Here is a 27,582-nt window from a genome sequence, read left to right on the forward strand (position 1 = left end):
ATTGTATTACATTTCATGACTGAGAGTAAAGGTGAATTTTTTAAATTAAGGTTTATACATGGGAAAATCTGTTCTTTTGTCATTTAGATTAACAGTATTTATATTTTTGTATTAAATATGTCATTTGCAGTTTTTACATTTATGCCAGTGTGCCTTGGAAAGCAAGCAACGTTTGTTTGTATATTGCTTTGAAATTAAATTCTGTGACTTTAGGTTAAAGTTTGGTTTGTTTGGGGTTTTCTTCACTAGATTTGTAGTGTGTAAGTTTTGGTGTCATCTTTTATTTTCAGCTGTGTAATAAAAAAAAAGGGAGCTCTTAGATGCTTGTGTACACCATTATGGGGTAGGGTGCTGGGGTTTTTTGGCATACACAAATCATGGAAAATCAGGATTCTGATGTGGGTATTATACAGATAATTTTAAATTATCTGTATTGCAGACAGAAAGTACTCTTTGGCTTCTAATTCCCAAGTGCCTTGGCTTTGTGTCAAGTCTAAAAACAGACTCGGTGGGGGTTGTTCATGCTCCTTATGCTGTAGGAAGTGCTCGTGTTTGTTTGTCCATCTGACCTAACTTTACCTTTTCAGGCCTGTGACATAGTTGTTAACCAACCCATGATTTGTTTACAGCAATGGCTGCTTGCCTTCCCAAAGAAACATTTGAGACTGATTACACACACAAGACAAGTTTTATTCCTGGCTTAAAGGCAAATCAATCTTCTGGCCACTTCTCCACAAAACACTGGCTCGCTTTGAAAATTCTCCAAAAAGGGACAATAACACTAATGATACAGAATAGTTGAGGAGTTTCTTATGGATCCAAAAGCTATTGTGCATTCCTGTAGAATAGGATACTCATTTTAGATCCTTTGTACTGTCTTTGAAGTTCAGCTTTCTTTTAATGAAAAGCTGAAGTACAGCTGTTCCTGTACTGAGGAGCATTTTAATTGACTAAAAACTATTAACTATTTAACTGACTGTAAGTGGGGGGACAGCTAAAATTCTTACAAGGCAATATATATAAAATATAAATTTTGTATAAGGCAATGTGAGTGAAGTAAAAATCCCTAGAAAACATTAAATAGAATGAAGAGATTGTGGAGTCTCCAGCCTTGGATATATTCAAAATCTGACTTAATACAGCCCTGAGAAACCTGTTCTGCCTGAGCTTGTTGGGCAGGAGTGGGACTGGTTACAGCATCTCCAGGGGCCTCTTCCAGCCTGACTATTCTGTGGTTCCATGAAATTGTTTCCTTAGTCTAATCAATTATTAAAAAGCCAATTAAATTAGACTGGAAATAGACTTTATAACTATCCTAGCAGAGATCTTGTTCTCAAAATAGCCTTTCAAAACACTGCAAAGCAGCAGCTTCCTGCAATACAACCTAAAGTTTCACTTCGGCAGCAAGAACCCAGTTCTTATGGTAAAGTTCCCTTGAAAGTCCCCTAAATAAATCCTACTTAATGATACTACTACAGGCATGATATTTTTAGCTTCTTATGTTGACAAAATTTAGATTCTTTACCACTGATTAACAGCCTCATGATAGCTGCAGTGCAAATGTTGGTCAAATGCTTTTAATTACTCTTGTGATCTAAAGCAGAGATGTTTGCAAACCCAACTTCAAATGTGGGATGAGAGAAGAGAACATTCTTGGTTGACGTGGAATCTAGTCAAAGTTTTTCAAGATGTTCTAAAGCTGGCACACAAATAGTAAGAGCTGAAGTATTCATCAAGCTTGATATCTTCAGCAGGCTGGGAATTTTTTTTTCCTCCATATGTTGAACATTTTGTTATCTTTCGGAGCAGTCCCTTGTGGGATGCCTCACAAAGAAAAATCTCCACATTATCCAACAAACCAGCTTTTTCTTCAGAGCCAGGAGAGCTTGTTAAAATGAATATTCTAATAGTCCTTCTAGAGACATGCTAAACACCAGCTTGATATTGTTTGTGTGTGTGTGGCAAACTGGGGATCTGCCACTACGTCCTCTTATTAGGCCTTCTGGGCGTAGGACTTGACAATGTGCTAACCTTGCTTGTAATTTACCATATTTCATCTTATATAATCCAAATTTCTTAAATCCCTTTACAAAAATGTACTGTTATTGAGTCTCCTGCGGATGGTTTATGAGTCTGCATTTTTAAGTCATTTTCTTTGAGACTCAACTTTCAGCTTCAATCTTTTACTGGATCAGTAGGAACTCAACTAAAATGTTTCAGGGTTTTTTTCCTGTTTGGCCAGATCAGCTCTTATATTTTCTAGATTTAGTTAGTGCACGCTACAGAATGTCACTAGCACCATATGCATTACGTCACTTTTAAGCTAGGGCAATTTTGGGGAGCAGAGCTGTTATCTCAAACTTTCAGGCAGTTTAGATAAGCAGCCTTTAGCCCTGCCCTTCCTGTGACAAGCAGTTGGGCCTCTGTCTTCATCCTTGTAAGCCAGAAGACCTGCTGTGGAGGATCCTGGGACTTGGGTTCTCAGCAAAACAGAGGTTTTTAGGTAAGTGCATGCATTTGTCTAACTGAATATAGAATCTTTTATATATTTGTTAACTACCTTAAATAGATTGAATTAATTAGATGTTGAGAGGGCACTGACAAATGAGGTAACTAAACTCTGAGACAGGGTCTACATCAGAGAGCATTTTAGGAGAGGCTGGTGGTTAGGCGTGATCCAGATCCATCCACTTCTCATCTGTGTGAGTCCGTCCAGGCAATGTGCAGATTTCCTCAGGAACGCTCTGGCAGATTGCAGACACTCTGCAGGTGTCCAGCCCTGCAGGGTCATGTGAGCCCAGGGGAAGGTGCACTAATGCACCTCTCTGCTTATGTCAGCAGTCTGCTCCCAGACACTGACCTCCAGCTCGAACTGCAAAGTTATTATAGGCTGTAATAACATATCACAGCTCTAATCTAATCTAATCTCTACACAGAGAAATTTAGCTATTAAGGTATAAGTTAAAAGCAGGAGTAACCAGAAAGAATTAGTATAGTCCATAGTACTCTTTTACTACATAGTATTATGATAAAACTATCCAGTTATACTATAGTGTAACCATAATAGGTATTTATGTCATTATGGTAGAAGTTATTCTATTTATTTATTTATTATAAATAAATTATACTATAATAGTTCCATATGGAGAAGTTAGAGTTCTGATGGGCTATTGCACAGGCTTTATTGCTGGGGGAAGCCCCTTGTCTGCACCACACAAACATACCAGAGCACTGCCCCAAAAATATAATAACATCTTGGCTTTGGAAAGCCAACTGCTGGCTTGAGAGCAGCCAAGTTTCTGTTTCATTTGCAGAATCTGTGTTAGGATCCCTGCAAGGGAAGGCGAGCAACTGTTTGCTAGAAGAGTGGATCAGAGCTGGTCCTGCTGGATACATCATGGACTGCTCTGTGTCTCAGCCCTCCATGTGAAGCTCTAACCATGTTTTTAAAAGAGAAAGAAAAATAAAGGGAAAAAAATCTTCATTATTAGGCATCTGAAGGATCAACAAAAATTACAGTTAACAAGCTTGTGTCCATTTACTGGGATCAATCCCCCAGAGAAGCAGGAGCTGAGCTGAAGCAGCAGATGAGAGCTGTGAGGAGAACGGCTGCTCTGCCGGCCTGCCTTGGGTGTAATCGGCTTTTCTTGTTAATGTCTGAAATCCCCTGTAAGTCAGGACCACGGAGATCTGGTGGCAAAACTGAAGTGCTCTGCATCCCCCTTTACCTGATAACCCAATTGCTCTGGATGCAGCACCCATTGCCTTTGGCTGAGGGCTGTGGGGAAAGGGCCCTGCTGAGCTTAACCATAAAGGGATGCAGGTGGCGAGAAACCTTTTCTTTAATGAGCAGGAAAACAGATTTACAGATATTTTAGGTGGTTTTCATACTACTACATATATATGACGATCTGCCCAGCAATGGACACAAAGGTCACCAGTCCCATCCTGTGCAGCAGCATGCCATGCCCAGTACCACCAGTCAGGAACACCTGACTGCACTGGTTTCTGCCACATTCAGTTTGTACCTTCGATCACTGTGGGGATTTGCCCCTTTTGACAGCAAGGACCAGAATGTGGGGCACAACAGGTTTGCTAGGTGTGACTGCAGGAGAGCACTGGGAATGGGAATCATATGGGAAGGGAGCAATAATGTGGGAAAAGAGAAGGGAAAAGGGAAAAGGGAAAAGGGAAAAGGGAAAAGGGAAAAGGGAAGGGAAGGGAAAACTAGTGAAATGTGGTCCTTGGATTGGTTTGGCCCTGTATTGCAGTTTCCCCATACCTGGTGTCAGTTAAGAAAGCTTTTTTTTTTTCTCTAAATTCTTAAGTGTCCTCTACAATGTTAAAAATGGAATGTTGTTAATGTAGTCAATCTTTATTCTTACTGACCATTTTTCTCTATACACTTCAGCTTAGCCAATAAAATTGTCAGCCCACTTTACATTCAGAATTTGAGGCTGAGAAAACTTGAAGGAATTTTTGTTTGCCTCAGAGCAGTTTCTTTTGAAATGTGGGAAAAGTAACTCCCTCTACACACCAGCTTGTTTTAACAAAACCAGGACATCTGACCATGTTGCCCTTAAATCCTGGAAAATTAAAAAAAGCTCTATTGCCTCTCATGGCTAAGGAGTGGAGGGAAAACTGAGCTTCAGCCATCATCCTCCAGCCAGCCTCTTGGCCTGGCTGTGATGGAAAAACAACTGCTCAGGACAAGTCAGAGCAGCCTGGGAAGCTGGAGCAGCACCCTGGGGGAACGACATGCCTTGTCCTGCCAGAGCTGAGTGCTGCCTGCACTGCCTGGGCTCCAGGGGAACAGGGTGGGAAACATCCCTGAGAGGGCCTGGCCTCCCGGCACCAGGGAATTTCAAGGAGATTTAAACTAAGAGGTGATTTTGCCCTGAGTATCTTGAGCCTTTAAATATTATCTACTCTTAAGACAGGAAAACAGGTGTGGAGTAAGTACAGAAAGAGAAGGAGTGGCCAGAAAACTGATTCTGCAAAATACTCAGCCATCTGCAGGGAGGAGGAGACTGGTTCAGGGCTGCACATCTGACCAAACCAGACACTGGTTCCAAGTGTCACTGGGGTCAGCTCAGTTTTGGCTGCAGCATCTTAAAACTGTCATGTAGCTAGAGCAAAGCGCTTTTAAAAGAAACAGGAATTGCCCAAAATCAGTGCTACATCAATATCAGCTAATACCTTAAGTGAATGTGTTTATCTTGCATTTTCTGTTTCTTAAGGATTAGCTGCCTTCTCTCATTTTGTATCCAAACATTTGGATTATTTGATAATTACATATTTCTTAGCCAGTCTTTCACAGCAAGCTGAGTCATTTCACTTGCACACACAAGTAAATAACAACTTATGGCCTGGTTAGCCATTCCCAAGTGACAAATTCCCTATTCTGTTCACTGACATTGCACCATCCCTGCCTACAGCTGGGCCCACGAGAGAGCTGTGGACTCGGGGAGGCAGGCTAAAGGCTTAAAAAAAGTCACTCAGGCACAGGCTCCACATTGAATGCATTTGCATACGTTCCCAGAGTGTTTGAACAATGGGGCTTGTTTCTTCTCTGCCAAGAGCCAGTCCCATTTCTGGAAGTGTTCAAGGCCAGTTTGGACAGGGCTTGGAGGAACCTGGTGTAGTGGGAGGTGTCCCTGGTCATTGCAGAGGAGTTGGAACTAGATAGGCTTAAAGGTCAGTTCCAAGCCAAACCATTCTCGGATTTCTTTTCCGTGTGGCTGTGCGGAGGTTCCCGTGGCCCCGTGCTGGCTCTGGGGAGATTCGCTTTGGCACCCCACGGAGCCGAAGCGCTTCAGTCCCACCGAGCGGCCGGGCGGGCTGTGCCAGAGCCAAAGGAGGGCGGAGGAGGGCGAATCGAAGGGAAGGAGAATCCCAAAAAGGCCGGGTGGGAAGGAAACAGAAGAAACACTGGGAGAGAAAGTCAGTGAGTCAAGCAATAGAGTGAAAATCTGAGTTAATTCTCCTCGCCTCTCCACTGCTCGCTCCAGAGGCTCCCACAGCTCCATTTTGCGGAGGGTGAAGGCGAGGCAGGAAGGCTGCCGGGCGGCGGCCGCTGGCGGGGGCAGCCCCCGAGCGGGGCCCGAGCAGGAGGAGGCGGAGGCGGAGCGGGAGCCCCGTGCCCGTGTGTGAGGGGCCGCGCGGGGCGGGCGCTGAGGGGGCGCTGCCGGCACGCGCCGCGCGGGCGGGGCGGGGGCTCCCGGCGGCCTCGGCAAAGCGGGCGGGGCCCGGGCAATCTCAGCCGCCGCCGCCGCTGCCGCCGGCGCTGCCTTTCCCTCGCTGCACCGGCACCAGGTAACCCGCGCCGCGGCTCTCCCCGTCGCGCAAGGCCGGGCCGCGCTCCCCCGGCCGCCCCCGGAGCGCGGGGTTGGAGGCGGCGGGGCTCAGCCCGCCCCGGCCGTTGCCAACCGCCCCCGTCCGCGCTCCCGTCCCCCGCCCGCCCCCGCCCCGGCCCGCCCGCCGGCGCTTCCCGCCGGGCCGGGGCCGCGTGTGGCGGCCGCCCGCCCGCGTGGGAGCCCCCGGGGCGCGGTGTCTCGGGTCTGCGGCCTCCCCCGAGCGGGGGATCGGCGTCCCTGGCTCGGGCAGCGGCGCAGGGGAGGCAGCGGGGCGTGAGGCGCTGCCCCCTGGTTCGCCCGGAGTTCTGTCTGTCGGCTCTGTTCGCTGGGAGGAGGGAGAAACCTCATCTGCCACCGTCCCTCTGGGCCTGGCACCTGGAGGGTTTCCTTGTCAGAAGAAGCTGTAACCTGCAGCTTTCTGCCCTGATTGTGAAAGAGCTGATAAGTGCGCGGTGGTTCCGGCGCTCGCCGCAGCTGCCGAGCCTTGGTGCAAAGGTAACGTGCTGTGATGGGTGGTGTGCTGTGGGTAGCACAGGTAGACAGACCTGTCCTCGCTGTCCCGCGGCTGTCACCTCAGGGCAGCTGCTTCTGTGGGAAAGGTGTTTAGCAGACCGGTTTACTGTAGAAGAGTTTGGCATCGCTCGCCCAGTGAGTGACTGCTCGTGTTTTTACAGCAAAATGTGCTGTAAAAATTTCAGTGCTGTGCTCCTTTTGAGGTGATAGTGCTGAGTTCCTTATGCCATGTTCACGTTCGGCTGCCCTTCAGTGACCACAGGGTTACAAGTGTCAGGAACACTGGAGACAGCACCTGTTTTCTGACAGTTCCACTAAGTTTTCTATCTGCTGGGAAGAAAAAGTATTTGGTTTGCCTTATTTTACGTTGCCTTATTTAACGTTATACTATGTTAAAATAAAACACATATAAAAATTATATTGTTTGTAATATGTTATAGGGAAGGAAAATATTAGCCCGTAAATTCCGGGTTTCTGCAGCATTTGCAGGCCCCCCCATCTCACCATCTGGTTTTCAGTTTAACATTACGCAAAAAGGAAGTTCAATATTTGCTAATTTTTTAATGTTTTTGTTTCATTGCTTTGCAACTGACTATTCCAGGCTAATGCTTCTGTTGAATTTCCCTGTGGATGCTAATGTCTAATTCTTGCTTTTATATATGGGGGTGAATTACTAGTTGCTGATTTTCATACCAGTGTTGTGGAAGTTGAGTTGCAGGCTGTTTTTCGTCGTGAGTGAGCTGGACGGGGGGTTTTATTGACAAGCTTAGCGGGCTTTTTACATTGATCTATTAGTAAATGTGATGGTGTACAGATATCCTTATATTGCGGTGCTTGACTGGCTTGTGATTTGGTGCTTATAAGGCGTGGACGTTTAGGCATTCAGGTGTCGCTTATAAAGAGTAAGATGTGGGGGTTTAATTTGCTCGCTAATACCGGGGGTGTTTTGTCGGGCAGGTGAAGCGTTTCAGGAGTGGGCGAGGTAGAACACGCCTTTTGTTGTGTGCCGGCGGGCTGGGGAGCGGAGCCGCTGCGGAGCCGCAGGGGTTAAGGCGGCGGGGCTGGCCGTGCCGCCGCCTCCCGTGAATTCAAACCCGGCGAGTGACGGGCAGCGCGGGGGCCGGGCCGCCGGGCGCTGCGGGCTTTGTTGGGGCCGGGAGCCATTTTGGGCTCGATGGCACGGCGTGTGCCGCCCGCCGGCCGGCGCGCCCTGAGCCCGGGCCGCGGCGGATGGCGGAGCTGGGGCTGCGGGGCCCGGGCCCGGCCAGGCCCCGAGCGGGCCGGCCTCCGAGATGGTGTGCTGGCAGCGGGGCCCCGTGTGTAAACAATGAACGGGCACGCTGGTGGCTTCACCGCGGCTGAATGTGTGGCTGGTTGTTGCCAGCCTCCCCTTTAAAAAGCGTTTCGAGAGGTATGAATGTGAACGTGCGGTGTTGCTGCTTTGTGGTGAAGCTGGCTTTTGTTGTTAGTGCTGTAGTTTGACACCTGTCTTTGGGGATCTGTGCCATAATGCTCAATGGTAACATCTAGTGTAAAATATTGGTTTTATTACTTGTGGGTTTTTTGTTTGTTTGCTCTTTGGTTGCTCTTTTAAAGGAACAATAATGTTTTATGAATGTGTGTTTTAATAAAATGTTGTTTTAGCTTTGGAGCTCTTTGCTCTTCAGCCTGTTTAAACCAGTAACTAACTTGCTATGGTGAAACATCCTTTGTGGAGTATATATACTTAGGAATTTGCATTCTTCAACTAAAAACAGTGATTTTACTGGTTATTCTGAATAATAGAACAAAATAAAAATTGAAATTACAAGTAAAAAATGGCTTGCTCTCAGAAATTGATGGAGTTTACATGTTCCAGTTTCATTGTTATTGATAGTTTGCCTAAATCTGTTTAGCATTTGTGGCATCAAATGTGTTAAGTCATAGTGACTTAAACTTACTTGGCTTTAAATTGTGAGGGTAGTAAAGGTTCTATTTGAAGCAGTACTACTAATATTTAAGACTTTATTGTGTCATTTTTTATCCCTTGTAACATAAAAAATAAGACATGCTGTCTTGGGAATTTTCTCATTGTCTAACAGACTTTGGTGAATATTTCTACTCTGCCAGGGTCCCTTTTGTGAAATGGCAATTTACCACTTCCTTTGTTACAAAGGCTTTCACGAGGAGCTGCCTGGACAGTATGTTTGTGAAAGTCTGTGTGCCCCAAAAGCCATCAGTGAGGGTTTGTGTGTGTCCCTGTGAGGTGTTTGTAGTGCATGGTCAGTGTTTGGTGCTGCTCCCCCTGCCTTGTGATGTTTCTATGGGAAAAGGCCACTCGTGGAGCATTTCATCATCTTCCCTGGAAGCCAGGAAGCTTGCTGCCATGGTGCTAGGATTTTGTTTAGGCTGGCTGATTGTGAAAGTGGCTGTCAGGCAAGCTTTTTTTTGAGCTAGTGGTGCAGCCTCATGTCACTCAGAAGCTTCAAAGTCCTTTGGAGACAGCCAAGGGCCTTGTGTGCAGGTAAATTCTGCTGCACTGATTACAGGAGTTCCTGGGCTTCCTTGTGTTCTGACAGAGTCACAATCTGTCTTCTCCTGCTCTTCTGCTGTGCTGATTTATTGTAACACAGACTCCGTTTAATTGCAAGGGAGAGATAATACTTGGGATGACTGTTGTGTCTGCTTCCCAAAAAAAGGCAAGCAAGCCAGCTGTCTCCTCTGCAGGAACATGGAAGCTGGCTTGTAAGCTGAGGCCCACGGAGCATCTGCTTGCATTCCAGTGGAACCCTGTGCTTCCCTTTAATTCACTGTGGGCTGTCTTATCAAAGTGTTCGTATTACTTGGGGCTTTTCTGCAACTACATGCTTGGTTCTTGCACTATACATACCTTAGTATTAGAAATAGATGTTTATGGACTTCTACAAAAGGGAAAAAGGCTATTTTGGAGTTTGGACCTGGTAATCTTGCAACAAAGCTGAGACTAAAAGTCTACATGGAACTGATTCTAGTTGGGCACCCGGAAGTGTTCAAACTGGAACTAAGTACAGTGCCTACCTCTCAGGTTCTCTGCCAAGTTTTGCGATTAAAATTTTCAAAATATTTTATTGGCGTGTCTCTTTCTGTTCCAGTTGTGTATGAAAGTTTCATAAGCAAGAAGAATGATAATACACAAAAGGTGGGGTGCTGTTAAACATGAGTGAACAAATTAGAATGAGTCAATGTTCTCTGCCTACCCTGTCTGTTTTGTAATACAGATGTAGAATATTTCTAAATAAATTGGGTTGATCATTTATTTTTAAGAGGTGAATAACTAAGATTAAGCTGTTGAACTAACAGTCAGACTTGAAAAAAATCCAGTTTCATAGTAAATTCTAGATGCCCGTTTTTGCAAATGGTGGTGGTCATATCTGAAGATGACCTTTTTTCTTTTTAAGTCAGTCAAGCCTGTTTTGCTGCTTTGAAAAATTGAGTAGAGGTTTTTCCTCTTGAGTCAGAATTAATTTTAGAGCATCAGACAAGCAGTGAATCAAACCAAGCCCCTAAATCTTCTAAGAGTGATTTCTAAGTGTGGTGTTTAGATGGCAAACCTGATATCTTCACTGGAGAGCTCGGTGCTATGAAACCCAGCTATTAATAGACCTACGCCTAAGTACCTTTGAGGCTTTGCAGTTAGCGCTGCCTTTGTCAAGCACATATTTTATCTATAATAACTTCATGATACAATTAAAACCTTATCAAATAAGAGATACTGTTTATGTTTCTAACATTTGATTTATTCTGAAATGAAGTAAAGAGAAAACTGGTGGTGAAGGAGAAAAGAACAGGGAAGAAACGGAGCCAATATGTTGTTTTTCAAACTCGGCCGTTGCCCTGCCCATATGGGCAGTGCAGACAGGGAGGAGCTGGGGAGCTACTCAGAGCTCACTGGCATAGCTGAGCTTTCCATGTGGGAAAATATTGCTGGGTGTCAGAAGGATTAGCTACTGAGTTGCCAGTTAAAAAATAGGTTTTATGATGAAATGATGTGTGCTAAGCACGTGCATCAGCTCCAGCGGAAACTGAACGAGGTTTTTCTACTTTGGGGCTTAAAAATCTTTATTGGCGTGAACCAATTCGGACAGATCAACCTTAATCATAGTTTTCACTTCAGTAAGCATATGTCTGGGAAACATGTTTTGCTATTCTTTAATACAAGTGCTCTCTGATGTTATCAGCATCCCTCATTTTGAAATTCACAATCTTTCCACTTTGTTCCTGGTGAGCCATTGCTCTCTGGTCCCCATTTCCTATGTGCTAAATTGAGCTCCTGTTTGTTGATAAAGTAAGGCAGCAGTTGTTACATATTCCAACAGAATTTGCTGCTCATTCTAGCAAAAGAATGAGACTGCTTTGCTAATACTTCCGCACTACTGATTTAAGCTTCCTGTAAACAAACAATAAATTTATGTACAAGTTAGTGAAAACATTATGGCTCTGTGGATCTGGGGCAAATGAAGTGAACGTAGAGGATCACTTAATGGAAATGTGTTCTATATAATACAAAAAAAAAGTAAATAGTGAGAGACCTTATTTCCTTATTTTTCATTAACTGCACTTGGCATGGGAGGTGCTTGGATTCAGGAAGCTATGATGCTTAGGCCGAGAAGTTTTAATATTTTAATGCATCTCCAAAATGAGATGCTTGTTGATGTTACGATTATGAAAATTAGCTGGGGATATTTTTATCCTGGTTCAGATATGTCATCACAGATGTGTGGAATATCTTTTACTGCTGTTGAAACAGGAGCCATAGATAATCTGCAAGTAGCCAGGATTCTGCCTTGCTAACCATGCAAATCCAGAATAGCCAAATCCCTATTTTTTAACTAAAAATAAGCTGTCATCCAAGAATCTTTTCTGCAAAATTAAAAAAAATTTCTTTGGCTCATAAAACTGAGGAGGGCTGAAGTTTTTTTGCAAATACTTTGAAATTGAAAGTCAAATTGTTCATAGTGCTACAAGTAGTCTTGCAGCTCTGCAAGTTTGTTGATCGGACAACATCAGTCTTTATTTTCTTCCGAAAGCTATAATACCTTTCAAAGACCCCATGGAAAGTTTTACAAATGTTGCTTGGGTGGTTTTTGATTTGGTAGTTTTGGCTTTGGGTTTGTTTTTTTGGAAGTGGATGGCACTCTGGAAAATGTGCCTAATTCTACCCTATGAGTCATTTTGCAGTTGGCTCTTTTGCTAGGGTGTGTATTCAGTGGTTTTAATGACAGGATACTCCCTCGCTGTTTAGTGGATGGTATTCAAAAGTGCTAGAGTAAAATGATTTGGCTATATGTAAAAACTTTCTCAAGTTTCATCTGCATTATCCTTAGTTGGTGCACAGAGCAGCCTGTGCTTTGCTCAGAGAGCACTCAGAGCAAAACACATTTTGAAGAGATCTCTGAAGCATTGCAGTGTGGTTCTTTAGAGTTTTGTAAGTAGCTTCTTTAGGGGATACCAGCATAGCGTAGTTCCTTTGGAAGTGTTGTAATTTGGTTGTGATAAGAGTTTGGCTCATAACTGCTATGTTCCAGAGAACTTGGAAACAGCTGAAAGTAGGGTATCATAAAGAAGGTCACAGCCAGAAATACCCTGAGCTTCCTGTAGTAATGATAAGGGATACCTGGCACTAGCAGCAGTACTACTCCACTACTGAGAGCTCCATGTTTCTGGTAATAGCTCTTTTATTTCAATGCTTAATAACACAGGCTGAACAGTGCAAGGGCTCCTAGATTGACTTGACATAATTTTAAGTCATTGCATTACTTTATTTTCACCTTTTACAGTATGATTTGAAACTGTCAACATGGACTTTTCACGTCTACACACGTACACCCCTCCCCAATGTCTGCCAGAGAACACTGGCTATACATATGCGCTCAGGTGAGAACCCTTTTCTTCTTGTAGACAAACTCTCTGTTGTCTGAATGTTGCTAATGTGGAGAGTTGAGCTTTCATGGTAAGTAGCTGACTTCTTTGAAGAACTGGGCTTTTTCTAGTCTGGTTTGAAAATAAATGCTGTGTCCTAACTGGAGGAAAGAAAATGTTGAACTAACAGGACAATGACTAAGATAATGACTCAGTGTTTATTAGTTGCTATGAATAACTTGTGTCCGCCTAGTTACAACCACTGTTGGATTTCTATAAATATGTCCTCAAAATTATTTGGTGTTTTGTGTCTTGTGACTTTGGTGTGTGCTTTCTTTTGTGTCTTGGGACCACTTTCACTTTAAAACACTGATTTTTGCACACTCATTGCCGCTAGTGTGGGACTTGGCTGGAAGTAAAATATTGATTACTTCTTTTAGCAGAGCTGCTGCTTGTTTGGTGATTGTAAAATCTGTGTTCTAATGAATTTGCTTTTCCTTGTATCTTTTTTTGTATCTTCTAATGATCTTGGTTTTTTCTTGTATCTTTGTTTTGCTTAAATCACTTCAGTTTTCTAGAAACTAACTGTAGTACTTGGTAGTTTTTGTATTATGCATTCAGAATAAGTGGTGTGGTGCCTATTTTGAGTTTTTTACTATTAATGTAGCAGATTGTTGCTGTTCTAATCTATTGAGCTGTTCTTGCTGTTGAGTTGAGATACATACTTGCTTCAAAATATATCAGTGATCTGAGTTATTGGTTTAGCTGATTTTAAGTTTAAAAAATTATTGTTTATTAGGATGCAGTATGAGATTTGATTTTCTGTTCCCTCTGTACGTCATTATGTGTTGTTATTAAAATCCATTATAGAGATAGGAGAATACTTGGCTGCTTGCCAATGCAACAGAAGTTGGCAAAACTGTAGTATTAAGAGATTACTGAGTTAATTCTCTTCTTTTGTGTGCTCCAAAACTGTACATTTCCATTTTCTGTTGGGGATCATGGCCTTCTTTTTTTTTTTTTTTTAAACTATAGCCTAATGTCAGTAGTGTTGCAAAATGTGACATGTTTTGTGTTACATCAATTCAATTGCAATTTTTCCTGAATTTTATGAAAAACTATTGATAAAATGTTGGTTATATACAGGTGGGTCTTCTAATTTCAAGAAAAGCATGCTGGGCAATGAAAAGTGATCTACATGCCTTGTATCCAGCAGCAGTTTCAATTCTGTATTACCTAGTGAGTTTAGTTACCTTAGTGATTGGGTGAAATATTGTAACTCCTGACAGGTTAAACTCCTGTGGTATTCTTGTCCAAAATTCTCATCCAGTGAAAGAGTGGGCAAGTAGAAAGGAAGATGCGGAATGATAAATCCTGTTGGATATCTGGAGGATATTTAATCATTACTTTGGTGGGGTTTATTTAGGGGACAACAGAGTGTTTGTCTCACTGCAATGAAGACTGCTTTGCAAAACTGAGAAGTTGTGAAGGGGTTATATGTCCTGAAACTTTCCAGCTTGCCATTTCACTGTGTTAAACTCTTAGACATAGGTATTTAGAAATGGGTAGAGCTGGGTAAGGTGAAATTTAATAACTGAATTAATAAAGGCCAGAATAGTTAAACTAGGTTGATATTAATTCATTGTAATTCTTCCTTGTGTAGAAGACAAGGATTGGCAAGCTCTTTCTTTAAAATTGTGTGAAGCCCCAAGTGTTAAAATAATGGGGGCAAACTACTTGGTACACTGATGTGACACTGCTTTCAGGGTGTCAAGAGAGTAAACCACAGTCTTTTGTGCAGACTCTTGCTGTGCCTCTGCTTGCTATATATGTGCAGAATGGCATCTATTATTGTAGCTCTTCCTACTCTGGGTCAAACCATATTTGAAGACTCTGAGGAAATTGCTAATCAGAAATATTTTCATGTTGAATTTGTTCCTTCTTACCCCCTAGCTGTATTTGTTTTGCTTATATTCTGATCTGGTTTATTCTGCCTTTGACAATTCAGTCTTTACAGAATCTTTTCTTTAAAGAAATTGGCTTGGATGTAGCCCTGCAGAAAGCAGTACAGTGAAGTTTGATACCACAAAGCTATTAATAGAGTTGGCTATGATTTATTAATAGAACTTATATTAATGCTTACTGGAATCACTGTGTGTTCACAGTTGTACTTTGTGCTTTCTACTTTGTGCTTCTACTCCTCCAGCCCAAATCAGAAAAACATTTAACTGATATACCTAAATAATCTTTATCCTCTTCCACATGCAAGTCAAACTTGTGAATCTCACCCACCTGTCAACACACAATTTACACCCCACTCTTATGACTGATCTTTCTTTTTAGTCACCATCATCTTTTGAATTGTGTTGTCAGTTTGGGTGCCTTTAACACTTCTTCACAAATATGGGTTAAATCAATAAGAATTTGGTTTGATTTTCTTTTTCTGTGTCAGAGCATTCAATTGGGATGTAATTTTCTGCACAGTAATTGAATAAAATCGTTTGAGGTTTTTAAGTATGTTTTGGAACTGACTGAAGAAATAACTAAACAATTCAAGGTAGTGTTCTTGGTCACCTTATGTAAGTAATGCCCCCTGGTTAGAAAACCTGTGAATGTTTTTGTATTGACTATATGTCTGTCCATGTTAGAAGATGCCTGTTCAGTTGTAGTTCTCTAGGGGTATTGCATGTGCCTGCTATCCTGAATAGTCAAGAACATCACTGCCCATTTCATTCCAAGGAGTATTTATAAATAAATGACACTTAAGGTCCTTCAGACAAGCTATAGGCATGCTAAAATTGACAGACCTCATTGTCATTCTACTTACTTGAAAGATAATCTGCTGAAGTTTAGGACATTTTTATTCTGTAGAAGCTCATATGAAGGAGGTATCAAGAAGCTGGAAATGTAAGACTAGCTCCAGTCACCAGCTCTGCCAGCAGCCATGGAAGCTGTTTGCTGGGGGATGGAACCAGAGTCCTCATTGTTTGCAGAGGTCATTCAGGAGTGTAGGCTAATTGCATCCCACCTTTAGGTATTTCTTGGTTAGCTCTACATATTGCATAGGAGGACATCAATGTACAGGTTCCTTTCTGGCCCTTGGTTTTTTTATTTACTGTAGACTTTTCTGTAGAAGAAAAAAGGCTGCATTCCAAAGCATGGGAAGTGAGATGGCAAGTTAGGAGACTTCTAGGCATTGTCCTGCTGCCAGAGGACAGATAATGTGAAGAGAATTGTTACCCTGCGTAAGTGAGAGACAAGCCCCTTTTGTTAAAGAGAAAAAAAAGTCCGTGATGATTTGTTGGGGTTTTTTTAGATAGTAGAGCTCAAATTCAAACTATTTATTCAACCCACATTGATATAAATGCTTATTGAGATAACTTGGTAACAGCAAGTGTTCATAAACAGAAACAAATTGAGGCTGTTCACAGCTGTCAGCTTGTTCTGTGTACTTTGTGTTCTTGTGAATTGAGTATCTGTAAGAAACGTGGGGTGAAGATGAGGAAAAGCAAATGCATAGTGGCAAATGTAAATAGCAAAACTGAGTTCTGAAACAACTGTTTAGGGAGGGTCTCAATAGAAAACTGTTGTGGCTCTGACCCCTTCAGAATAACAGCAGGAGGAGCCACATTTAACCCATATTCTCTCTTCATCTCTGTCAGAGTATGAGTCATTTATATTTAGCATTTTTGAAAACTGTAAAGATTAAACTCTTTAGTCTACAGTTGGTGGAGTGCATGAGAAAACATGTTATTTCTTCTCCCTCTTCCAGCCAAATGAAAGCAAAGATTAACAAGCCTAATGTATTTAGTATATATGCTGGGTTTGTTAAGTTGTGCTGAGGCTCTTTCCTGCCTTGCGCAGGGTTGCACTGCACGTGCCAGCGTTATCAGGGCAGACCAGTGAGATCCAGCACACAGAACCAAAACCCTGCCATCAACTATGTGCTACTCTGGGCCATAGAAGCAGCTACTTTGGACAGACTCTGGTCTCATCTTATGGGCTGAATGCCCAGCTGGTTTTGGAGTCATGAGATATTTTCCAGCAGTGTGTTGTCTGGGTTAGTTTTTTAGCCAAAAGAAGTGCAGTTGACATGCTCTGACAGCCCCATCTTACATACTTTACTTTGTGTTGAGGAGCCATGGAGAAACTGATTTCAAAAGCATCACCTTGTCAGAATTACATCATTACAGTAAGTGTAGCTTCAAGGCCTTCTGGTGCTAACGTAATTCTATGCTGAAGCAGTAAAATACTTACCATACTTTGTGATGTTCTGAGATCTTTAATGATGGTGTGAGAAAACTATTTCCATGAAGTCGTTTTTACACAAATACATTTTATAGTAGCTGTTTGTATGTATTTTTAAAGGGAAAGCTTCCATTTAAAATACAGGTTGCACAGTAGAATCTACTCATTCAGATCTAATTTGCGTGTTTGTTTTTGTCTGGGGAGAAAGAGCTGCTGTCATAAACAAATCTTTGCTTATCTTTTCTTTTAAAAAAACAAACAAAGCTTCCAGGAGTACTGAAGTGCTGTTACATCTCTGTAATATCCCTGTGGCCCAAGAAGGGACAGAGTCCTTATGAAAGCTGGCCTAGAGCACTTAGCATTTGGATGCTGTGGGTCACAGGGCTGAGCAGTTCTAGAACCTGACCTGCTGTGCCAGCAGCCTCTGCTCACTTACATAACTGAATGTTTCCTTTGGTTGTAAGTATGAGAATTCTGCTTTAGGCTGAACTTCTGCTTTGGTACATGTATTTCTTACAGACTCCTCAGCTTAATCTGTTTGCGTTTGCCTTGTGTTGCTGCTTTGTCTTCACTGTAAGTTTTCATGGAGGCTCTGAGAGAATCACGTGTCAAAATGTGGAGTTCCTGGGGTAACAACGTGAAGGCTATCTATGTGTAAACTTGCCTCTGTGGAGAAAAACAAATTGAAGTCTCTAAACATTTGTTGTTAGTTCTGAGTTAAATATTTCTAATGGTTTGCATTAAATTAAGAGATATTTTAAGACACTTTTTTAAAAGCAAGTAATGGTTGTTAAACTGAAATAGCTGAAGTAGGGAAGTCTTTAAGTATCTTAAAGGGAGGAAGTTCCTACTTGTTGAGAGGTGGAGATTCAGGGTAATGTGGCATATGGATCTTCAGTTCTCAAAACAAGGACTTGGCAAACAGAAAATCGACAAAAATAAACTTAGACTGAAAATTAATCTTTGTCTTGCAACTTGGAGTGTGTAATTTTTGATTTGCTGCTAGGCATGGTGAAGAAACTGTGTCATGAATGGCTTCTGCACTCAAATTGGTCCCAAAAGAATGAGTGCTTGCTCTGGATAAACTTCATATGTGGCTTCCATGGTGGTTGTTTCTTTCTGTGGTTTGCTTTCAGTTGTAGAACTTGTATTATGAATTGCCTAGGAGAACCTTGAATATCTACATATATCTAGATTATTTGGTGTATCTTGTGGGGATTGTACCATAACCCTGAATAAACTGCATTTAATGGAAACTTGGACTTGGTTAAAAAACATGTTTGTTACCAGGTTGAAAATTCTCCCAGTAACTTTGCTGTTCTTATTTTACTGCAGTTCAAGTTATTCTTCATCTGCTTTGGATTTTGAGACTGAGAATAAAATAGATCCAGTGTTTGATTCACCCAGAATGTCACGGCGTAGTTTACGGTTGGCTGCTGGAGGATACAGTAAATCAGATGATGGACAGAGTGATTCCCTTCATGACAGCTCTTATGCTGGAAACATGTCCTTCAGGGATCAGTCTAAGTAAGCATTTTTAGTCATCACTAGTAAATCTTGAGTCTTACTGTTTGAACACAATAATGCAAAAAGGTTGCCCACAGGTCTTATTTTTTATTCTTGGTGTTTGCTGCCATACTCTGAAATTTATGTTCAGTATGTGCTTTGCAATGACAGTTTTGTACAAACATCTTTGTCAAATTACAGGTGCTTGAAGGCGAGGACTTCCTTTTAAACTTTGTTTGCTCTGTTTAGTCAAATCAGTGTTGAAATGGCTGTTTATTCATTTATTAATAAAGTGAGAGAGTAACAGAAATGTGTGTCTTTAGTGCTGTGTCTTACTTGCCTTTATTTCCTAGGGTGGTAAAGCAACGCAGAAGTATGAGCAAGCAGTCTGGCAGTGGAAGACATGTGCCAAGGAAAAATCTGTCCAGCTCATCTATTTTTAGCCAGAGCAGTTTCAATAGCCATGCCAGTGATACGTCAATGATATCCACTATATTGGATGAGTCTCTGATTCGGGAGCAGACAGAAGTTGATCATTTCTGGGGTAGGCAATAAATGCTATTGCTTGTATCAAACTGTGCAAACTCTTTGGTTTGGTGTGTATAAATTTATGATCTTTGCATCACCTGTTGTCCATCCTATCCCCAAATGTGTGTGCACTTGCACTTCAGCTGTAAGGGTCTACTTGTTAAGATGCCCACTGGAAATTCATGATCCAGTGTGTAAATTTGATTTACTGGCATGGTTAATGTCAAGACTTTGCACAGTCAAGTTAATATGCCAGCAAACATAAACACTTTGGTGATGCAATGCCTAAATTATCTGCTGTCATTGCTTTCTTCAAGATGTGCATTTAAAGAATTGTAAACATGTAACTTGGTTTTGAAAAGCCAAACGAAAAGCATTTTCTTATTAGTTTATAGGCAGAAATGTATTTCTTCTTAACATACATTAATGTGAAAATTTCAAGTTAGTGACTTTCCAAGATTTCACAAAAGGGTTTTTGTGTGTGGCTGGCTGGTTTGGCTTTTTAACTATACCAAAATGTATTTTCCTGGAACCTTTTCTCTTCAATTAAGAGAAAATATGAGAGTTGTCTATATAAAGCATTGTCTGTGTGAAGCATTGTGTACAACCAGATCAGCAATTTGTTATATCTCCCAATTCAGACTCTTTCTTTGTTTCCAGTCAAAATACTTGTGACCTTCCCAGAGTCCTAGTGGGAAGACTTGTGTTGATTTTGGTAGAGCCCATTCTAAATTTTAGATAACCTGGCTCTTACAACAGAATTTTAAGTACAGTAGTATCAAAATAGTTACCAAGCAGCAGAAACACTACTGTAAGCTTGTAATTAGCTGCTTTAATTTCTTGTGGGAACTAAGTCAAGGTGCAGTTGGCATTTATGTTGCTTTGTCTGTCCCTTTTGTGGTGGGATGATTTTCACAACTATTACCCTACTACAATAAGGTCTGGATAGATGTTTCTCTGATGGACTGCAAAATATGTTAAATGCTAACCATAAAGAGACTTCCTTTGAGGTCTTAAAATTAGTGGGACTTCTAACTTGAGTTTATGTCAGATACTGTAATTCAGTTCAGGTTTTTCTTATATTTGGGACCAATTTCTTTTTTTTTTTCGTTTGCAGGCCTTGATGAAGAAGGTGACCCCAAAGGTAACTACACTTTGCTTTTCCTTCCACATCGTTTCTGTGTGACCGGCACAGTGCTGGCAGTGCTGACACGGGTGTTGTGCTCTGTGTTTCCAGGCAGTGACAGCACACTGCTGCAGGGGAACGGGGGCATAGCAGCAGCAGAGCTGCAGCCCCCGCTGAACGGCTACACGTGCAGTGACTGCAGCATGCTGTCAGAGAGGAAGGAGGTCCTCACTGCCTACTCACCTTCCCACGTGCCACCCTCCAGGATCTACACTAGAGACAGGAGCCAGAAACATGCATCTAGTAAGTTACTTTCTCTTGTGTTTCATTTCTACAGTGTTATTTAAGCATCTGTCTGACCCTGATGAACTTGCCAATAACTGAATTCTAGGGATCAGCTTATGTGAAATAGCTTTTTCTGTATCAGCTGAAATTATGTACTTGTCAGATTCTGATATATAATAATCTACTGATTTTCAGTGCTGCTGTAGGAATCAAACAATTACAAAATTCAAATGCCCTGGTATCTTAAGTTATAAAATTATTTGGCCAGCCAGCACTGATTGTAAGTCTCCTAATCTGACATCAGATTTGTGTGGCTCTGCCTATGAAATATTTGGTCATGGTTTCCAGATACAAATTTCTGTGCCTTTTGGTTTACCATTTTTTATCCCTTATGTGATTTGAATTTACTTTCAAGATTGAGCAGAATTGTTACTTTGCAGTGCTTGTGTTATCTAGGGAATGTCTGAGAAGGCTTTCTACTTCCTCCTTCGTTTTTTCCTCCTCTTTTAACCTTGCAGCTTTTTATAGTGTTTCTAAAAGCTAAACCTCAACTACATGGAATATTGAACTCCAAATGGAAAAACTGATTCCAAATACTCACTCTAGGGACTACATTCCGAAAGCTTGAAAAACTGAGTCTCTATGAATAAGATTCTGCCTTTCCAAGACAATCTCCATTCAGTGGATTGTTTTCCTCATTGTCTTGCCTGTGTCTGCCTGCCTCTTGCACCTGGAGTTTCTTGATTACTGGTAGTCCTCAGTTACCACAAAGGATTTGTTTTCTTAATGACCTTGAATTAAAAAGGAGCCATTTATGGGATTTTGTAGGTATGTTAAGTCTTGAATGAAGCTTGTTTTCAGTACAAGAAAAAGAAATTAGTCTGTTTGAGCTATATGATGTGAGTTCAAATGCTTGAATTGACTAATTTCTTTTTAGTTAGTGTGTAGCATAGGGTGGAATTCTCTTGACTTGAACAGTCAACTACTTCAAATGGCACTGCATGGAAACTTTCTGTACTCTTGAGTTTGTATTCACATGCGAGAGTTTTCCTCATCTTTGTACATTCCTTTGAACCTTAATCCAGGGGTTTGAGTCAAACTTCGGGGGTGTGTGGGTAGGGAAAGGCACACAGTCATGGCAGGTTTTTGGGATGTGGCTGAGTCTGGAACAGTGGCAGTGGTGGATTTTGGCTTTGTTCCTGTGGCTCTGGAGAAGGTTGTGTCTCTAGCACTTCAGGCAGACATCTGTAGGAACTTCCTCTGATGTAACAGCAGGGAAGATGGTAAGCAGTCCTCATTCTTCCAAATCCAAAATAACACTGTAGTGTCTCTTTGGGACTGTGACCCCAAAATCAGGATCAGCAGCTCACATCAGTGAGGAATCCTGAGTTCCGTGAGCAAGGAACTCATTGCTCTTCAGAGTTCTGCATTCTCACTAAGCAAAGCTGTTCTTGCTGAAGTTATATATTTTGCCTTGAAGTCATTATCCAGGGTGTATCGTTCTCACAAAAGCTTTCATGCTATATCTAATACACCCAGAATTTTCAAACCACACTTTCTGAAGTTTCATATTCTTGGCTAAACAAAGGCTTTTCCTGCTTCGTCCTCACTCTTACACAAGCTAATGGTGACCAGAGAACAGAAGTACGTGTTTCTGTGGATGAATAATTTGTATTCACACTGTTTTTTTCAATAGGAGGAACCTATTTCTACATGAGTAAGATCCTACGATTGGTCAAAAATGCTGCAGCATCTTTTGCATCACTATTAGTGCAACTATTTCAAATGGTTTTGCTGAAGCTGGGTTATGAATATAAAGGTACCTTTTCAGTTGTCTTCCTTGGTCTGCAAACAAAGACAGAGTGTGTGTATTGGGTTTATTTTCTTATGGACTTCATCTTTGGCACTATGGTGTTCTTCTTCTATAGTCTTTTGGCTGGCTCCTGCCTTTCTCAGTTTTTATTATTACTTCACTTGTGCTACACATTTTGTACCTTTCCTGTTTTGAAAGTATCCAGATTCCTTTATATGAGATCCACCTGTTGATTTTACTAGAAAGTGGTAGAGAATAATTTTTGAATTGAGAAATTTAAGTTGATTTTTAAAAACTGTGGTGATAGTGTCAAATTCTAATTTTTCAGTGTCTTTCATTCTCTCATTCTCTCTTATCACCTTTAAACCTGCTGCGCACTTAAAGCTCGTTTAGATCTGTCTTGCAAAACTCAAGCTGCTCTCATCACTCTGCACTACTTTAGAGCACATCTTGTTTTCTCTGAAAACATTAATTTCTTCTTTGGTGCTTTCTCTTCTCTAATACCTGCTCTACAAGTGAAGTTAAATTGCCATAGGCAGAAGGGAACTGATTTTTGCATGTGGGTAGAACTTTGCCCTCCTCCTTCTCTCTGCTCAGAGCCTTATAATTCCTAATGCTTTCTCCTTCTTGTAACAAGTTTGTTAAAATCAACACAAATATGTAATGAATGGCTGACCCATTTGATGGAATGTTGGGAACAGGGACTTAATGATGAGAGTTGGTTGGGTTGTTTGTTGTTTTGGTTTTTTTTAACAAACTTTGCTATCTGAAAAGGAGCAGAAGGATTTTTTTTTTAACTGAGAGGCCCCCTGATATTTAAAGAAGAAAGAACAAGATTAAACAGAGTAGGCTTCTTCCTCAGTCATTTTTCAGGGTTCTTTAGAGTAATCTGACTTTAAGAGTGAACCAAGCCAGTTTAGCTAAAATCTGTGTCTATGAAAGGCTTTGAATTTGATAATTCGAATCTATGTGTGCTTTTTCCATGTGTTGCAGCTCACTCAGACTACTGTGGAAGCGTGAATGTAAAGGAGTTCTATAGAGAAGATCATCATCGTGGTGTGAATGAGGAATCCATATGTAAGTATAGTGATTGATGTAGTCTCAGTCCTGGGCTCTACACCAGGTTGTTGCTGCAAGAGTAGTATCAGACAGCCCCTGACACTGTGGAAGCTACAAAGTAAATATTTGGTTTGCAACTTAAGTGGGGGGGGGGGGGATGGTGATCCCCTGGTGTACTGTAGTATTTCCCCTGGCAAGTTTCCTTCCCTGAAGTTTGCTTAGCAGTTTTTGGGTTGATATCTGATGATATGAGATAGACTTGTTCAAGTTATCTTGTAACAGATCTTGACTTGATCCTGGCTTTATCCCATTAATCAACTGTTACCACAACCAACAGGTGATGACTGTAAAGGGAAGAAACATCTTGAAATATACACCACAGACCACATGCAGTCCTCATGGGCTAAAAGGGTAGCAAGGACCATTTGGCACACCTTTTCTTCTGCAGGTTGACTTGGACATTTTTGTTTGCTTTTATTTTGCATCGCAGTCTCACAATGTTAATCACACATGTTTTATGTTTGGGGTTTTTTCTCTTCCTCCATCTGTCAAAGTAGGGTAGAAATGTAAAGTGCCTAGACAACTAACTTCCTTAACACCTCTTCTGTCTGAATTCTTGCTCTGATTTTGGCTTTTGTACAAGCTTGGCAGGCTGCTTACCTGTTAGTGTAAAGAAGGTTTAGGGTAACGTGCACCTTGTATGTTAGAAGGAACAAATCAGATTAATTTATTGCACTTTGGGAAGATCTCTATGCTTGCTAGGTTGAAAAGCTGACTTTAAATGAAAGCAAGGTATGAGATACTGGTATGCAGATTATTTGAATAAAGGGATTTTAACATTTTATTTTTGTTCTAGTGATAGTCAATTTTTACAGGAATCTTATATAGGGATAGAATCTACCCTGTGAGATGAGCGTTCCCTAGCTTGAATGACAGAATCATCAAGGATCTGTTGAGTGCTCTTTATTCAGCAAAGGAAAATGATTTGAGACACTTCAATCACCTAAATGATTTGCAAAACATTGGGTTGGTATATCTATAATCCCTCAGATTAACCCAGACATATCTGCTAATCTAAGAATGTAGGATTATTTTCTAAACATATACGGTGTAGTTGGTTCTGTAGAAAGATTGCTCCTAGTCTTGGACATAGTATTTGGTGGCCTCAGCAGGCTTTAAGTTACAGCATTTTATTACAGTGCATTGGATGGGGAGGTTGGTGGTAGTTTTGTTCTCTTTAAGAGATACAGAACTGTCCTACTGAACATCCTTGGGGACACTCAGCTTAATGTAAATTTACTGCTTGCAACTTTTAAGTGGGAATACTTTCTGTTATTTATCAATATTTCTTAGACATCACTAGAATTTTAAAATTTTAATTGTTCTCACTTCTGCCCAGAACCCAGATAGATCATGAACTTGATATATAATTTTGAACAAATAAGATGCTTTTAAAGTAATGATGTGCTTAAAGCTTGTTTTTGTGGTAGTACTCTTGCTATTCTCTGCTACACTTTGCATGGCATTGTTAGATAAACATGTTACAAAACGTAAACTTTGATTTTGGAAAAGTGATATTCTAACTGCAGAGGTGGTATTCAGTCTGTTTATCTCTATCCATGAGAATTCAGTTTCTAAACTGTTTTGGTTTTACTTGACTCCATATTTATTAGTGGCTTGCTTTGCTTTAAAGTAGTGAAGAACCAAGTTTGAGGTTACTGAAAGGTACGGTTTAAAATTCTGCAGAACATGTGATGGGCAGGGGATTGAGTCTGTTTACCTGCATGTACTGAAGAGAATCTCCAGCTCCTTTGTGGCTGTTACCACATGGAGTTAATTTGTTATAATCTAGGTTACTTTATGCTTCACGTGTTGCGAACAGCAGGAGCGACGGGATGGCTTGTGTCGGAGAAGGTGTTGTCTCTACTTTGGCTGGCCATTCTCTGTCCAGGTTACTATTCTAATCTGTGTGTGTGTGTGCATTGCCTGTTCCTTTTGGCAAATCAGGGGACTGTAGGGGCTTACACTAATTCAGCTGTGCTTATGCTGTAGCTTTTGTGTCTTGAAATGCATGTGCTACTTTATTGACCAAAAGATGCTTAATGAGAGGGTGTATTTCTGTTCACAGGCATTACAGGAGACTAACCAGAGGGAATGAGTGTGTGAATAGCTCTGAATATGGGGTGTCAAGAATAATGGGGTGTGTTTGGTTTGGCAGTCAATTGCTATATTGGTACTCAGCTTACCAAAAACTGCTTCTGCTAATCTGTGTGTTTCCTGGAGCATACTGAGGTGTCTCCAGTGTGTGGTAACTTGTGCTCAGACATGAATACTGAATTTCCAGCAAGGTAGCATTGTCATAACAAGTGAGCACTTCATCTCTTTGCATGGCTGTTGACCTTGTTGAGTGGCTGGTGTTACAATGCTGTCATACTTGTGGTATCTAGATGTTCAAAAGCTGCACGCATTGCCTTATTCATGCATTTCTTCACTGTGCAAAGCGTTGTTGGCCACAGCTGCATGTCCCTCTGCTTGGTTTCTTTGAACGTGTGCTGCAGTAATTACATTTCACACTCCCACTTTTTGTCTTCTAGGGAGGGCAGCTTCTGGCATGTTCAGGTTACTTAGAACTGGGTGGTATCAACTTGTTACTCTGATGTCTTTCCTCAAGGTGTTTTTTGTAAGAAGGTGTGTATCCTTTGAAATAATTGTTTTGTGAGCAAGTTATTTACCCAGTTATAATATAAATCGATTAATTATTGTAAATGTGTTCTTGTAAACTGTCCTCTCTTTCTGTAGATGCCTTCCAAAGAACTACAGGTGGTTACTGTTTCTTATCCCACTCCTGTTTCTACTAGGTATGTCAATTGTTCACTTATAATACAAATCAGTGTGTTTATTACCGCTGCTCCAAAATAGCATTTTGACTTGATTTATGAAAAAGATGCAGAACTGGAAAAGAACAAGTTTATTTGTGAACAGGGGAGTAATTCAAGCTTCCAGGGTACCGACAAGTCAGCAAGCTTTCCCCTTGTCATGAAAGCAATATCCTTGATTTAATTGCATAGAGCTCCTTAGAAAGAGTGGCTGAGTGAGTAAATGCACTGAAATCCTTTTTTCTTCCCTTCATAGGAGTAGCAATGAAGGAGTAGGCTGGGTACTGATTGATTTGTCAGTCTCTATAGAAGTGTGATTAAAGTTTTTACCTACTCATCCAGTGTCTTTCCTTTGCTCCAGACCCTGTTTTAGTTGCTTAAGATACTGCTCACTTTAGAGTGGTTAGTAGACAATGTTCAAGCCAGCTGTCAACTTTGAAAGGAAACAAATTGAAGTATTTACCAGAAGTGCTGGGCCATTTCTGGAAAGCAGTTTCATGTCTTTGTGAGTCTTAAAAACTTGTAGCTATTTTGTGGAGAAGATGAAGCTTCTTGGAAAATTACAGTGGGGATTCAAAGTCCTCTGTATAAGGGTGAACAAGGAAAGAATTTATCCTGTGTAGAAAATGCTACTTCCCACTAAGATATTGCAAAAATAAGCGTAATCTTGTGAAAGCCTAAGTTTCTTCCAACTTTTATTAGCTCTTATGCAATGTGGTATATAGTAAGTCTATCATGCAACATATTTTCCATGGAGATAAAGACCAGCATTTACATCTGCCTGCAGAAAATGTGGCCTGTCTGAATCAGCAAAAGTGACCAAGGTGCCTGGGAAGCAGAAGGATGAGTTTAGGCCTGTACCATGATATATATAAGTGCAAGTTACCTGCCTCACAACTGTGTGAGTGGGACTGATGGATGTTCCCTAATATTCTTGAGTGCTTAGTTTAAAAATTTTAAAGCTGGCTCTGTGGTGATGTTTGTTTAGACTGGAGCAGTGTCCATTGTGCGGCACCTGCCTTGCAAACTGAAGGTAGCTGTGTCCTTAAAAAGACCATTTGTGGATACAAGCAGTCGAGGCCGAGAATTCTTTTGAACACACGTTGCTTTTTTGTTTCTGTTCTAGGTTTGTGGTTCTGGAGGCTTAATGGCTTAATTTCATTATTACCTCCATTGAACTGGACAGGAATTGGCAGAATACAGAGAACAGATGATTCTGTTTATGTTCCTGAACCGCAAGATGATTCTTTTCATTCTGTACAACCTCCAAAGGTAAGGGAGAACAGTCTAGGGAAGAACTTGCATATATTTTAAGATCTCTTAACTTCCATGTCTTCAGTATTTTGCAATAACTACTTGTTGCACAAGAGTGATGTAGATAAGTTGATTTTTATA

At 41.2% G+C, this 27,582-nt stretch overlaps 1 protein-coding gene across 11 annotated transcripts in view; it reads left to right on the forward strand.

Annotated features, from left to right (window-relative positions):
• The first annotated feature begins 2,478 nt into the window (after positions 1 to 2,478).
• Positions 2,479 to 27,582, forward strand: part of SUN1 (Sad1 and UNC84 domain containing 1) — a 32,983-nt gene continuing 7,879 nt past the window's right edge. Inside the window, exons 1-13 of one of the 11 annotated variants that reach the window (XM_068207009.1) lie at positions 2,479 to 2,503; positions 12,665 to 12,761; positions 18,330 to 18,521; positions 18,854 to 19,044; positions 20,146 to 20,172; positions 20,266 to 20,457; positions 22,136 to 22,258; positions 23,246 to 23,329; positions 23,649 to 23,759; positions 25,164 to 25,262; positions 25,906 to 25,999; positions 26,111 to 26,169; positions 27,314 to 27,459. In XM_068207009.1, the coding sequence (XP_068063110.1) occupies positions 12,685 to 12,761; positions 18,330 to 18,521; positions 18,854 to 19,044; positions 20,146 to 20,172; positions 20,266 to 20,457; positions 22,136 to 22,258; positions 23,246 to 23,329; positions 23,649 to 23,759; positions 25,164 to 25,262; positions 25,906 to 25,999; positions 26,111 to 26,169; positions 27,314 to 27,459 (1,395 nt within the window). In that variant the 5' untranslated portion in view covers positions 2,479 to 2,503; positions 12,665 to 12,684. Of the gene's footprint in view, positions 2,504 to 6,291; positions 6,316 to 6,474; positions 6,852 to 8,155; positions 8,281 to 12,664; positions 12,762 to 18,329; positions 18,522 to 18,853; positions 19,045 to 20,145; positions 20,173 to 20,265; positions 20,458 to 22,135; positions 22,259 to 23,245; positions 23,330 to 23,648; positions 23,760 to 25,163; positions 25,263 to 25,905; positions 26,000 to 26,110; positions 26,170 to 27,313; positions 27,460 to 27,582 lie in introns of those variants that run through there. The other 10 variants (XM_068207008.1, XM_068207007.1, XM_068207015.1 and 7 more) reach the window with 10 other exon arrangements.

The sequence above is a fragment of the Anomalospiza imberbis genome, chromosome 16 (genome assembly GCF_031753505.1).
Source record: "Anomalospiza imberbis isolate Cuckoo-Finch-1a 21T00152 chromosome 16, ASM3175350v1, whole genome shotgun sequence".
In the NCBI taxonomy this organism is placed as follows: domain Eukaryota; kingdom Metazoa; phylum Chordata; class Aves; order Passeriformes; family Viduidae; genus Anomalospiza; species Anomalospiza imberbis.